This window comes from Numenius arquata, chromosome 2, assembly GCF_964106895.1.
Source record: "Numenius arquata chromosome 2, bNumArq3.hap1.1, whole genome shotgun sequence".
Taxonomy (NCBI): Eukaryota; Metazoa; Chordata; class Aves; order Charadriiformes; family Scolopacidae; genus Numenius; species Numenius arquata.
Genome location: NC_133577.1, coordinates 94,921,918 through 94,934,577, shown reverse-complemented (window position 1 = coordinate 94,934,577; position 12,660 = coordinate 94,921,918). Strand labels below are relative to the sequence as shown.

Below are 12,660 nucleotides of genomic sequence, written 5' to 3'. Positions count from 1 at the left end.
TCTAACAGGATGCCCAGGTGTGGTTAAGGAAATAGTGCAGCCCACAGGCTCTTCCCTTTGGGCAGTGTAGAAGAGATGGCCCCATATAGGAGGAGGAAAGGTGGTATGGATGCAAGCCAGGCTGTGAGCCTGAACTGGATTGTTTTCTCCTGTAGGTGAAGTCTGCAGGTTTTCTTGGCAGATCATGTTCTCCTGCACCTGCCTTTACATCTCTGTAATTAAGCTCTGATGCTCTCCTCCTCTGGTTGAGACGTGCCTTGCTAAAACACGAACACAAATCTCTGGAGGCAGCAGTGCCTTTAGCATGCAGTTAAACTGAAGAAATATGCCACAGGCTGCCGCTGGGAAATGCCTAAGGGAGGACACTGAGACTTCTTGGCTTGAATTGCATATTGTGTTTCCACCGGTATCCTCCTTCAGGGACTCTTGTGAGGAAGCGCAGTTCCGGGCTGTGGCATGGCCATTGCAGCAGCCCTGTGGTGGAGACGTAGGGCTGGGGGCAGAGCTGCCACCGGGCACGGCTGGGACACTGCTGTAGTCCCAGGGCTGCCCAGCAGAGCACTTTACCCCTTGTTTTTCAACCCTGCCACTTCATTTCTTTTCCTTCCCTGCCTCTAGGCTTGGGCCTGCTGTTGGCAGAAGCTTTCATGGGCCTGGAAATGAATTTGTTTGTATCTTAAGCCTACATTGTGGAAAATGGGCTGTGCACGTTTTCCAGTCTCTAAATGGCACAAGAACACTGTTGCTGAATCAGTTAGGGTCTTTGTGACCTTAAAATGAGGAGAATGAATGTAGGAGGCCAGAAAGTGAAATGTTACTTGACAATAGTTACATTTTGAGCAAAACCACTGAAGTTCAGACTTCACTTTCCAAACAGTAGCAGATTTTGCATCAGGTTGTCTGGTTTGGGACTTTACTGCTTTATTTACTCTGTTGTTTCACTGGAGGCCAGTGCAAAGGTCAGGGGGATTTGGGAGCTCCTGGCCGTCAGGTCCAGAGATGAGTCTACTGATGACAGTCCTGCAGCTCTGATCAGTTCCACGCAGCCACCATCAGTGGTACCACCTAGAATGGCCTCTGAAGCAGGAACTGCCCCTCATTTTTCAGTCTGTACAGCAGGAGGTGCCTGAGCAAGAAGAGAGGGAAGACTCAAACAAAAGTTGGAACCGGATGGTAATGTGATACTGTGCTTTTCACCTCTAGGTCATCAATTCAAATCTAGACTGTTTAGTAGTGACCAAAAATCATTTCCACATGGGCCAAGAGAAATGCACAGTGAACACAGGGGTTGCTGTATCCAAACAGACAAGATAGTCTGGAGATAAACAGTTGCACAATAGTTATTTGTCTGGAGAAGTCTGCAAGGTATAAAGCTAAGTAGTTTCTGACCGGTTTATATCCCTGAATCGTGAGGGCTTGGTTTCTTCGCAAATACTTTATCATTTATTTCTGTCTACTAAAATGTAGGGTTTTTTTTTTCTTATGCTATAACTAAGAATAACTGGAACCTCCTATTTGGCTTTCTCAATAGTCTGTCTGTGTAGGGAGCTATAAATAGATACATATGACGTTCGCCAGACAAAAGAGCCAGCTCATGTTTCCTTAGGTGCATATCAAGAAAACCTCAATGCTGAACTGTGTAGTAGAATTATTCTGAAAGGCAGAAATTGCTTCTTAATATTTTAGCAGAAAAATGCAGAGGGTACTAAACTAAACCTGAGCAAAATGCATGAGGAAAGCTTATCAAATACATGATGGATGATTATGAAGCAGTGGTGACTCTGAAGAAGAACAGTCAGCAACAGATCATCCTGCTGCCAAACTGTATTGATTTTAGCTAAGTATGCCAATTTAAACTTTGCTTATAGTATTGAACCACAGATACAAGGCCCATTAAACGGGTATTTCATAAGCTGCACTACCCTAAATATTTTATGGAAAAGTAACCAATACTGGCTGAAACATAAAAATTAATAACGTCTATCAAGAGCACTGAACTAACAGCTACTGTGCTTTGAATTTTGATTATATCCTTGATAAACTCAATGGGGTATTGTTGTGCTTGAACTAACAGTTCAGCTAGCAGATGAAGAAAAATTATGGACTTTCCCTTCCCTTTCTAACTATTAAATTTGTATTTACCAAGATCTGTAATGGTGGGAACTCTACCTCTGTGAGAAAGGTTGGGTCAAAGCAACTGAAAAATAATGGGTTATACAAGCATAAAAGAAAATATATTTCTTTCATGGTTTTTATCCTCTCATACATAAAACCATTGCAAATGTCATGAAAGTAGCTTTATGTAAACAAAACGTATGAAATCCTAACCCTGCTGAAGTCAGTTGTTTGACTTCCATTGTATATATACATACTTGACTGGATATATGTGCCAGTGCCTGAATTTTCAGGCTACCAAAAGAGTCATTTGAAGCAGTGTGTTTTGAATTCACCAATTAAAATATAAATTTTTGTTGCCAGTCAAATAACTATTAAAAGTCATTTTGTATACTTGGAAAACTCTGATACTCTCTGCTCTCCTCCACAAGTGGAATGGAAGTACTATTTACTTTGTCATCAGCTAAAGTTATTGGTGCAGCTCCTGAGATGTTGCAGGGTTTTCCAGCAGCAGTCAGGGGAGGTCAGTTTAATAAGCTAATAAATATTTTTTGAATGACCTGACTTTGTATTTGGTATTAAAAACTCAGAGGAGTGCCAAGTAGGATAGAAAATAAAGAATAAAAGTTCCACGGATTTTGCCAAAATTCTCCAAAGATTACTATTAACCTCATTTATGAGACTGCACAGAGGACTGTGAAATCTCCTTTGAACTCTAAGGACCAGATGGTTTTGCTGTTAGATCCTAATGACCCACAGCAGTGTGCGTACACAGACACCACGGTTGCCAGTTGACTGCAAACATGCGATGGAGGCAGGAGAATTCATGACCAAGCACAGGTCATATGTGCTTCCAAAACACAAGCCAGTTCTGCTTGGCTGGAGGGGGGCACCCCCCCTCACTCTTGATGGGGTAAAAAAGCATTTCTGCTGCCCTCTCAAAAGGAAGTTCATTTCTAAAGCAAGCCATGAGCATACCTGGACCAGAGGAGCACATGGCAAGCAAACCTACCAGTGCAGTCTGGGGTAGGTCCCTGCTGATGGTCATGAAGCTGAAAGGAGCTTTTGCCCTGAGGCGAAGGCTTTCTCAAAGGCTGCATCACTCTGTGCTGGAAGAGGGAGGGAGAGGCTGGACTCGAACCAATTAAAGCTGTAGGGCAGAACAGTAGTTACTCTGCTGTCATATGGAACTGCTTGGAAGACATGATTTATTTTGGATTATATTGGTTTCAACTGGTATAATATGAACTTCCTGATTTTTTGAGGATATGTAGACAAAAAGACTAAATATGGTTTTACTCATCTTTTAATTTAGAACTACAAGTGTTTGGGTGACCTATGAAATTATTTTAATGATCTCCACACAACACTGAGCTGTCAGCACTATAAATGTCATCCTAACTGGGTATTAGTTTCCATCATGGTCATTTAGTCTCACCAGCAGAGCTACTTCCATGTGAATATCTTGTCTTTGTCAAGCTGTGGGAATAAAATGGAGAGTCACCGTTGCCAAGAAGCATCAGTCAAACATCTTCATAATACTCGGTTTGAAGAGGAAGACACGAACACAAAATCTAGGAGTGCTGTGAGTGGGCCCTTGGAGCTCCAGGCACCACGCTCAGGGGATGATTTCCATTCAAACCCCTGCTTTTATCTCTGATCATTATGAACGCGTTCCAGCATTGCTCATACTAGTTGACATAAACTTGCCCTTATCCTTCCTTATTTTTATAATGCTAGGAAAAGTCACAGTTTAAGAAGTACTCCAGTGAATGAGAAGTGTGACAAATTGAATTTGATACAACTTTTGACTGCTGGTACAAGATGAATATGGACTCTAACACATGAGGCTGCTCTTTTGTTCTCATAGAGAAGGCAAAGAAGTTGTTTGACCAGTGACTCTAAGGATGCATCTAAGACACTGACAAAGAGCAAAGTAACAGAATTTGAAAATAAAATACAATGAGGGATGTTGTGACAGAGGAGTGGAAGAAGTGCCTTGTAGAAGATAAACAGTTGGGTTTTGAACATCCAAATCTTACAGCAAAGATAAAAACACCAAAAACTTTCTGTACTTTCCTCTTCAGGTGGTTTGGGTTTTTTTCAGTTCAAAGTTAGGAATCTTATCCTGAAGTTTTAAATTATTATCTTTTGCCTTAGCTCACATACTTAATAGTTTAAACATGGCAAAAAAAATTCTGCTGTGTTTTGGATTTGTTATTGTATGATAGACATTTAAATGACATGGGCGTGGGATTTTTCCAACACTGTCACTTGTTCTTTATGTCTTGTACAGATTTAAGAAAGCTACTTAAGGCTGACTGGTACTTGCATATGGTGTAAAAAACCCTGACTTTTGCTTTCAAGTGTATGGAATTTCAGCTGATACACATTCAGTGTACAATAGCTGTTTTTTAAACTTAGGATAAAAATAAAACATGAAAGTCCTGTGTTGCACGAAGCTCCCCTTACTGACATAAGTGAGAGAGCTTCTGGCAGAGCAGAAGTTCTCCCATCTTACTCTGCAGGCTCCTGGGTGGATATGTAATAGTTCAGAGCTCTCATGTCTTGTGTACAACTTTATTTTGCCCCAAAGCACCTCTTCAAAGTCTCTTGTCCTTGGCTTTTTTATGGTTCCAGTCTTTTCCATAACCAAGACAGATTCTCTTTCTTTCCAGCTAGTTGAACATGCAGTTGCAACACTCTTTTGAATCAGAGGTGTCTGCTTTGAAGCCCTGAAAAGACCTCTTAACTCAGTGAACACAAAGCTTAGCCAGTCACGGCATTTGTATCTGTAGCGTGTCAAAAAGTTTCCAAAGGCATCGTATTCACAAGAGTTAGAGAAAGGAAAAGGGGTACTTGGGAAAAGTCTCATTATTCCTGTAGGCCTTAGTTCTTCTGGTCTGGGGTGACCTAAGTGAGTGGACACTGCAATCCCCTCAGGACTGGACCTTGCTGGATTTACCCACTCTGGATTCATCCAGATAGCTCTCCCATGCAGCCAGGCTGAAGCAGGAAAAGCAGTGCCCCTGAAAACCAGCACTTGCAGTGATTCATTTGCCACAATCTGGAGCCCTCAGCGTGACACGAGTGGGCACGGCTCCCAGCCTGACGGTGGTGTGTGCCACTAATACCGGCTGAGGGGCTGAGCCCGGCTTTTGAGCTTTCATAGCTCTGCTTCTTCCATTTAAGGGAGAAAGCGTAACACGCGCTGAACTCCAGATCCCAAATCCAGTGGAAATCCAGCCAGCAGTAAGCGAGCACTGCCAGGGAGCTCTCGACATGAAGCACTATGATAGCAAAGGTCTTGAATGACTAAGATTCTTGAAAGCCTTGGTCAGTATCAGAGACGGTTTCCAACTGGGCAAAGTACAATATTTTCCCTCTGCTTTTTATGAATGGCTGGATAGGACTGTGCTGGAGTCAGAGTCCCCTGCGAAAGCCATTCATAAAAATAACAACAAAACAAAACAAACGCACACAAAAAACTTTCTAGGTCCAGTCTGGAGCCACTGGGTGCCAGAGGCTGGGAAAACACGCTGGCAGCTTGAGCCCCAGCTATCACTGAAAGTATTCAACGGGCTTTTTGGTGGTCTGAAAAGTATGAAGTGCTGTGTAGAAGGGCAGCTGGTAGAATTACTGTGACACATACTAGGCAGAAAGCCAGAGCTGGCCTTGTTTCAGACATTGTCTTTCCTCTCATTGAAGTGTCAGGACCCAATTCATGGAAAATTTGGTGAGTTGGCAGCTCTTTCAGAAGATTTCATTGAGCTACAGTGTGTGAGAGTCACATGAATGCAGAGTGCATGGCCAAAAATATGTGGGGATTTCTGAGCAGGAGAAAACAGTCAGCCTCTGAGAATGTCTGATGATTTCATGTGGTTTTGAAGTAAACACATGTACAGGTGTAATCAGCAGGCAAAAAAAAGAAAGCAGAAAAGCACTAGTGGCAGATTACTGAAGAGCTCAATGAGTTCTGTAATTACGAGGTATTCCTTTGAAACAAATCATTCCTTTGTCTGAGGGCAGCAAATGTCCATTAATGAGTTCAGGGCTTGCAGTCCACCTGGAGAAGGCATCAGTAAAATGTGTGCCTTGGTAATAGCTTCTCCATTGCAAGGGAATTTAATGGAAAAGAAAAGGGTCCACCCTGAAGTTTAAAGACGGACCCAGTCATCACATAGCTTTTTTCTCATATTTATTTGAGAGCAGAACTTGGAGCCTCAGGCACAGATACAAAAATATAACAGCAATAGGATTCTGCTGAATTAGGAAAAGACTGAAAATAAACAAAGCATCTCTTGTTAAAATGGGGTGCTTGTGGTGGGCAGTCTGAATTGAGTCAGTTACATTTAATTTACATTTTCATTGATCCTTCCCACTGAAATATTGCTCTGAAAGGCCAGTTACACTAAACTGTTTATTCAGAAATATTCCAGTTATTTCCTACTACACTGTCATGAAAATTAGGTTTTTGGCTGTGCAGAGGGACAGCATGTTGGCTTCTGCCCAAGCTAGGCACTGAAATCACGGCTGGGATTAGGAACAGGCAGGAAGGAAGGGCAGGAAGAAAATCATTGGGTGCAATTCATATACTTTGAAAACAGAAAGTCCAGGGGGCGGGGGAAGGCAGCAGCTTTGCCCCACTGAAGTAAGAAAAGCCCTTTTGTGCTCTCCGTGTCAGGATTCCATCCTTTATCTGTGGTCTCATTGTTCCATGCTTCTCCTAGCATGGAGAACCCTAGCATCTCCGCAAGGGTTGTCACATCACCTGAGCAGTGGGGGAGTATTTTAAGTGGGCCTGTGTTAGTTCCTTAATCGGTTCTCCTCCTCCTCCCCAGGGCAGTGATGAAGGGCACTGGCACCTTGGTGGGTTTCCTGACTCATGTGGGGACCACGTTTCCCATTCTGGGGTGGGGGGGGAGCAGTCAGGAGGAACACCTGCTGAGGAGCCCATGGCTGTACCACCAGGTCTTATGTAGGCAGATGGTCATGGCCTCCTGTTCTCCCTGCCATGCATCCAACCAGCCTCGCAATGGGCATCCCTGAAATCATGTCAACAGGCTTCATTCAGCTTCCAAAGCAGAGCTTCCCCAGGGCTGGAGCTGCTGCCCATCCCCGCCTCCTGGTTTTAGCAGGGGTGGCTGTCGTCAAGTGCGAAGCTCTGGCTCAGGAATGGGGTTACGCGTCCCTCATCTCTCTGCCTGAGCTGTGCTCCTGCTCATGGCCAGGAGGGAGGGCTTCCCCACAGCAGGACACTCCACTCATGGCTAAAAGAGTGTGGGCAGAGAGTGTAAAGCATCAGTGTAGAAAACACATTCCAGTTACAAAATTAGGCCAGACGCAATATCCTAAATTAGAATTCACCTTGGTTTTAATTATACAAACTTAACATATTCCTCTGCATCCACTGCCATTTGAACTACTTCAGAGCAAGGTCATATAGATAAATGTAGGAGAGATTTGGTATGAGAGCTGGGTAGTATTCTGAATGTGGGCTTTGCCTGTGTTTTATTTCTATTGCTGAAAACATTTTCTCAGCATCTGTGAAATCACTGTTAAGTGACCTCAGTGAATTTTGTTTCTCACCATGCTTTTGTTTTACTTTTCAGCCTCAACAAGTGGTTCAAAAGAAGCCTGCTCAGGTAAGAAAAGCTAATTTATGTTCTCTTAAACTACTTTAAATGAAATAATTCTTCAGTATTTAAAATGGTTTCCTTTACTGTAAAGGATGAAGGGAAATACATCGATCATATGAGCTGGGGGACAGCTATTGGCTTGCTAGGCACAGCCACCAGAACAATTCACGCAGTGGCCCAGAGGAGGAAGCATTGAACAGTGCTTGCTCAGAAATGTCCTCTTTTTGTGGTGGCCACCTTGTGATGATAACGCAGGCACATGCACACATGCATCTGGTGACATTCCAGCATGTGATAAGTGTCTCTGTGTGTCCTGAACGTGGGTAACTGGGAACTGCTTGCAGCAAGGAGGGGGGCACAGGTTTAAAACCCTTCTCCCCACTCAGTCTAAAGGAGTCTCTAAATCCACAAAAGAAAATAGGCTGAACTTGATATCTAGATTGGATCCATCATAAAGACTAACACATTTGAACTTCTTCTATTGGATGGTGTTCTTCTTCTTTAATGCTTTGGACAAAGTGCAAACTAGGGTGTCATGAAACTGGTCACACACCGCATTTACAATCACCTTCATGTTCTTTCCCCAGCCCGCCCCATGTTAAAAAAGAAAACCAAACACCCTAGCTCTGCCACTTTATTATATATGCACCAACAGAGAGAAGCCCGTGGGCATGGGAGCAGGACCATCCCTGCCCGGCAGAGTCCATGGGCTGTGCTGCCATACCTCGGTGACTATGCATGATTGCTGAGCCAAGAGCATAAAGGATCCATTGCATTTCTGGAAAGAGGTCTGCTTTCAGAAGGGAATAATACTTTTGTTTTTCCACCTTATGGTTTTAATACATTATTGTACAGCGTACATTATTGTAATGTCTACTGTAATCTGAATTAGGAGCTGTTACTTAAGAAACAGAAAACATCCTAGCTGTGAGTTGAAGGGGTGAAATGATGTAACTCTCAAAAGCATGTGCAGGATTCGGGTTTCTACAAAAGAAATCAATACAGTCACAGCAATGATGAATCCGTGGCACTGGCAATAATATTAACATCTCCGAAAGGCAGATAAAACATAGAGGATGAATGTAGTAGTATTTTCAAGTGAGGTAAGTTTTGCAAGGAGAGGTGACATCTTTTATTAGGCCAGCTGCTGCAAGAAACGCAACATCAGTTCCCAAGGGCTTACCATCTATAACCTTCTAACTACACCACACAATTCAAAACACACTGAGTTGTTCTAATAAAAGATAATTCCTCTACCTGGTCTCGCTTACATCCTTCATCTGCTACAGCCACAATCAGGCTATTGCTACCACAGCATGGCAGTAAATCTGCCGGTGGGCACAAAGCCAGCCATCTCCTCCATGGCACCTGAGGGACAGGGAGGCTTAAACCCTGCTGTGCAAAGGAGGTCAAATCTGGGAGGCAGAGGCTGTGGGAGGCTGCTCGTGCTGTGGTTTCCTCTGGTACATAGTGGAGCTTGTCCCCACCGTGGCCAGTGGGATAAAGGGGTCTAGAGCTGGTGACTCTGCCCACAGCCTGGCCTGGCAGAAGCCATTGCTGCTGATGGCATGTGTAGCAGCTCTCCGTGTCCCCAGGCACTTACTCCTGTGAGCGTTTTGTTTGTAATGAGCCCTAGCACAAGAGAGGAAGAAATGGCTGAGCTGGGGCATGGGAGGACAAAGAGGGGACCCGTGTCTCCATCTTTTGGTAGCAGAACAAAGTAACAACAGATTTAATTGATGGCAAAATGATGTAGGTGTTTGAACCAAAGCACCAGGGTTCCCTGTATGGATCTTCCTGTCCCATCTTCCTCAAAGCGGTGGCTCCAGTGGGGATGCCGTAGGGTGTTTCAGCCAGCTGGATGCAGGCGCTGCTGCACGGTTCCTCAACAGCATCTCCATGGTCAGAGACAGAGAGAGAGAAAAGGAGGCCTTTTGATATTCCCATTAGTAATGGAAATGTTTGTATAGAAAAGGAGGAGGCACAGAAGAATGCATGAAAGGAGGGACAGGGCTTTTTAGAAATCCCCAGTCATCACAACATGACTAGTGAAGTTACACTCATTAAATTATTTGTGTGCTGTGTCTTCACTCAGAGAACATTTCTTTTTTCTTAATCCTTGGCTTGAGGGATGTTCAGTGAAATCATTGACTTGTCTTTAACCCTTCCTGGTTTTAATAGGCCCCGCTCCCATGCTTGTGCTACCACAACATTGCGGTTTTGCTGGGTGTGGGTGCATGGCAGACAACAAAAGTTATCGCTGTAAGCAAGTGCTAATGACAGTGTCTTCCTGAGGCTGAAAGAAAGGGGAGGTAAAACAGTGTAGTTCCTGGGACAATCAGGAACTTCATGCTGCTGGGTTTCACTTAAGTCCAGTGGCCTTTCTCCATTTTCTTTTTATACTACTGAATTTCCCTTTAAAGGAGGGAGGTTCAGTCTCAGAATTAACAACAAGAACATGAGCTCATGCAGGCTTCCTAATCTGAGCTGTCTAAGGAAATAGTGATAAATTATATAAACATGGGGACTACATGGAAGTTCATGGAGGATAATGTAAATCTTACACTACATTCAGAGGAATCTCTTCCTTTTCCATCTGTTTCCTTCAAAATATCCTCCCAGATGGCTTTACCATGTGGCAGTCTGGATTAAGTTAGAAATGTGTCCTTTCTTCGTCAGTGGGGACTGTAAGACGTTACAGTCAAGAACTGCTGTGTGATGGTGAGTGTCTTACCCCAGCCTGCCTTGGTAAAAGTGGCAGAAAGTCTTGGTCAGGTTCCACCCCTGATTGCCGTGGCTTGAATTTTGGTGTGTTCTCAAAGATTTCTATGAGCATTAGTTTACATCACCGTTACTGTTGTTACTGTTCCTAGTACCTATGCCTCTTGGGTTTGTGTCATTTATAAAGGTATAGAAACAGCAAGACCAGATAAAATTCTCATTTTATGAATAGCAACTCTGTTCCCATCATCATTTCCCAGATTTTAAACTCCACCGTGCTTTAAATCTCTTTATGGATATCTGCTGTCCGGTTTAGGGCCATACAGATGCCTATATTAACTTCTGTAATATCTCCAAACATCCCCAGAGCTCTGAAGATTTGCCATCACACAGACAGTAAATGAAACAGTAAAATCCACAGGAAATCTACACACACATATCATTAATACAAACCTTTAACTACTATGGTCTGTACACATCTTTGTGATGATCACTGACACATACTCTCACACTTCCTTGGGGAAATGAGGGAAAAAAAGCCAGCCTAACTGTGTGACGTTGGGAAGTTTAGCACCTTCGTGTAAATTTGTGCCTAAACCTCAAAAACGAAGTGCTCCTTTGAAATCCATTCTGTCTCCAAAGAATGGACAGCCAGGTCTTACGATCATGATGTAGTAATGTTCTTACTGAGGTGTACCAAGCAGTCCCAACAGAAATAGAAACTTCTCCATTTCCTCAGTTTTAAGCTATTTGTAGCATCTGTAGCCTCAGCCATATGGGGGAGTTACACTCTTAAGTAATACAAAGGAAAGAGATATTTTTAGGAAAACATCATGAAAGCTATCAAAGTTTTCTGGAAACAGAACGTGTTTTATTTTTATCATTTCTGGAGAGAAGAAATACTGTGAGAGTAGAGCAGCCCTTTGAAAATCTTCTTATAATCTCTTTGGGAGGTCTGTTCAAATCTCAAATCCTTGCAAATCCTTTGTATCTGGGTCTGAAAGACAGCATGTCAGTCAGGAAGGCAGTGTATCAGTTGGAAAAGTATACGTAAAATGTGCGTAGAGAAATGTACACAAAAAAGTGTACAGAAAAAGTACACCGAAAGCACACATACTAGCTAATGCTAAACGCATTAGATGCTTTTAAAACAACATCCAAAAAAATCAAATCCCAACGAGAATAAAAGCTAAAAATAACAGTGTTATTTTGTATAGGAAAGAAAACGCAGATTCATTTCTTAGTCCTGGTATCAATAAAGCTATGCATGTTAATTAGTCATAATATATATACACTTTACAACCTCAGTATACGTGTTCCCCAGCTGCATCCATCACATGTATCTACTCAGTGTAGGACACAGTAAATGCTAAAAGCGTCAGACAGGCTTCACAGCCCAGAAGCTACATGGATGATTCACATATTCATATGCAGCCCAGAAGCAGCAGACTGTGTGAGCAGAGCCAAACCTGGGACCTGTGGTGGCTGCGTGACAGGTCCGATGTGCTGGGACACCCTGGACGGTGGGCCCATTGTGCACATGCTGCATTGCCTCTCTGTGCCGTGCTGTAAATCTGCACTTCCACAAGCTGCAGGTGTTCTGTGTACACGCTGGCCACCACGTGTGGATTTATTTTTTTTCCCTTCTGGGAAATCCCAGAGAGAAATGTGGCAGAAATACTCCAGAGATCCACTTCAGCAGCTTGAAAAGAAGCTTCCAGTGTCATAGGCAGGATGGCAAATCCTTCACACCCACGTAGATGCACATACACATCCGAGAGGGCGTGTGCCACTGTCCAAGTCCACCCTGTGTCCTACTGAGCCAGGAATACTGCAGCCTTGCACAACTGAGCCTTGGCTGTAGAAACATTGAAAATCCTCTGCCCTGGAGGTTGACCTGGTGCCCTGGGGTTTCACTGCTCCTCCCACTGTGTCCAACAAGCTGTGTTGTGTGTCCTGTACTTTTTCTGTATTTACTGATATGGAGAGTCAGAAAGTTGTCAGATCCCAGAGGGACAAAACTTTATTTTCCAATGGTATGTGGAATTTTATACTTCAGAGTAGGGTAACTGCATGTGTGTTACACACACCACTCCAGAACATCTTCTGAAAGGCCGAGTTACCATTCTTTTATTATTGTTATTTAATGTTTATTTATATGTTTATTGTTATCTTATATGTGCTA

At 43.3% G+C, this 12,660-nt stretch overlaps 1 protein-coding gene across 1 annotated transcript in view; it reads left to right on the top strand.

The window, feature by feature from the left end:
• The window catches only part of HMGA2 (high mobility group AT-hook 2), a 121,000-nt gene that overhangs the window by 88,305 nt on the left and 20,035 nt on the right, over window positions 1-12,660 (top strand). Inside the window, exon 4 of the mRNA XM_074168985.1 lies at window positions 7,728-7,760. Coding sequence (XP_074025086.1) covers window positions 7,728-7,760 — 33 coding nt within the window. The remainder of the gene's footprint in view (window positions 1-7,727; window positions 7,761-12,660) is intronic.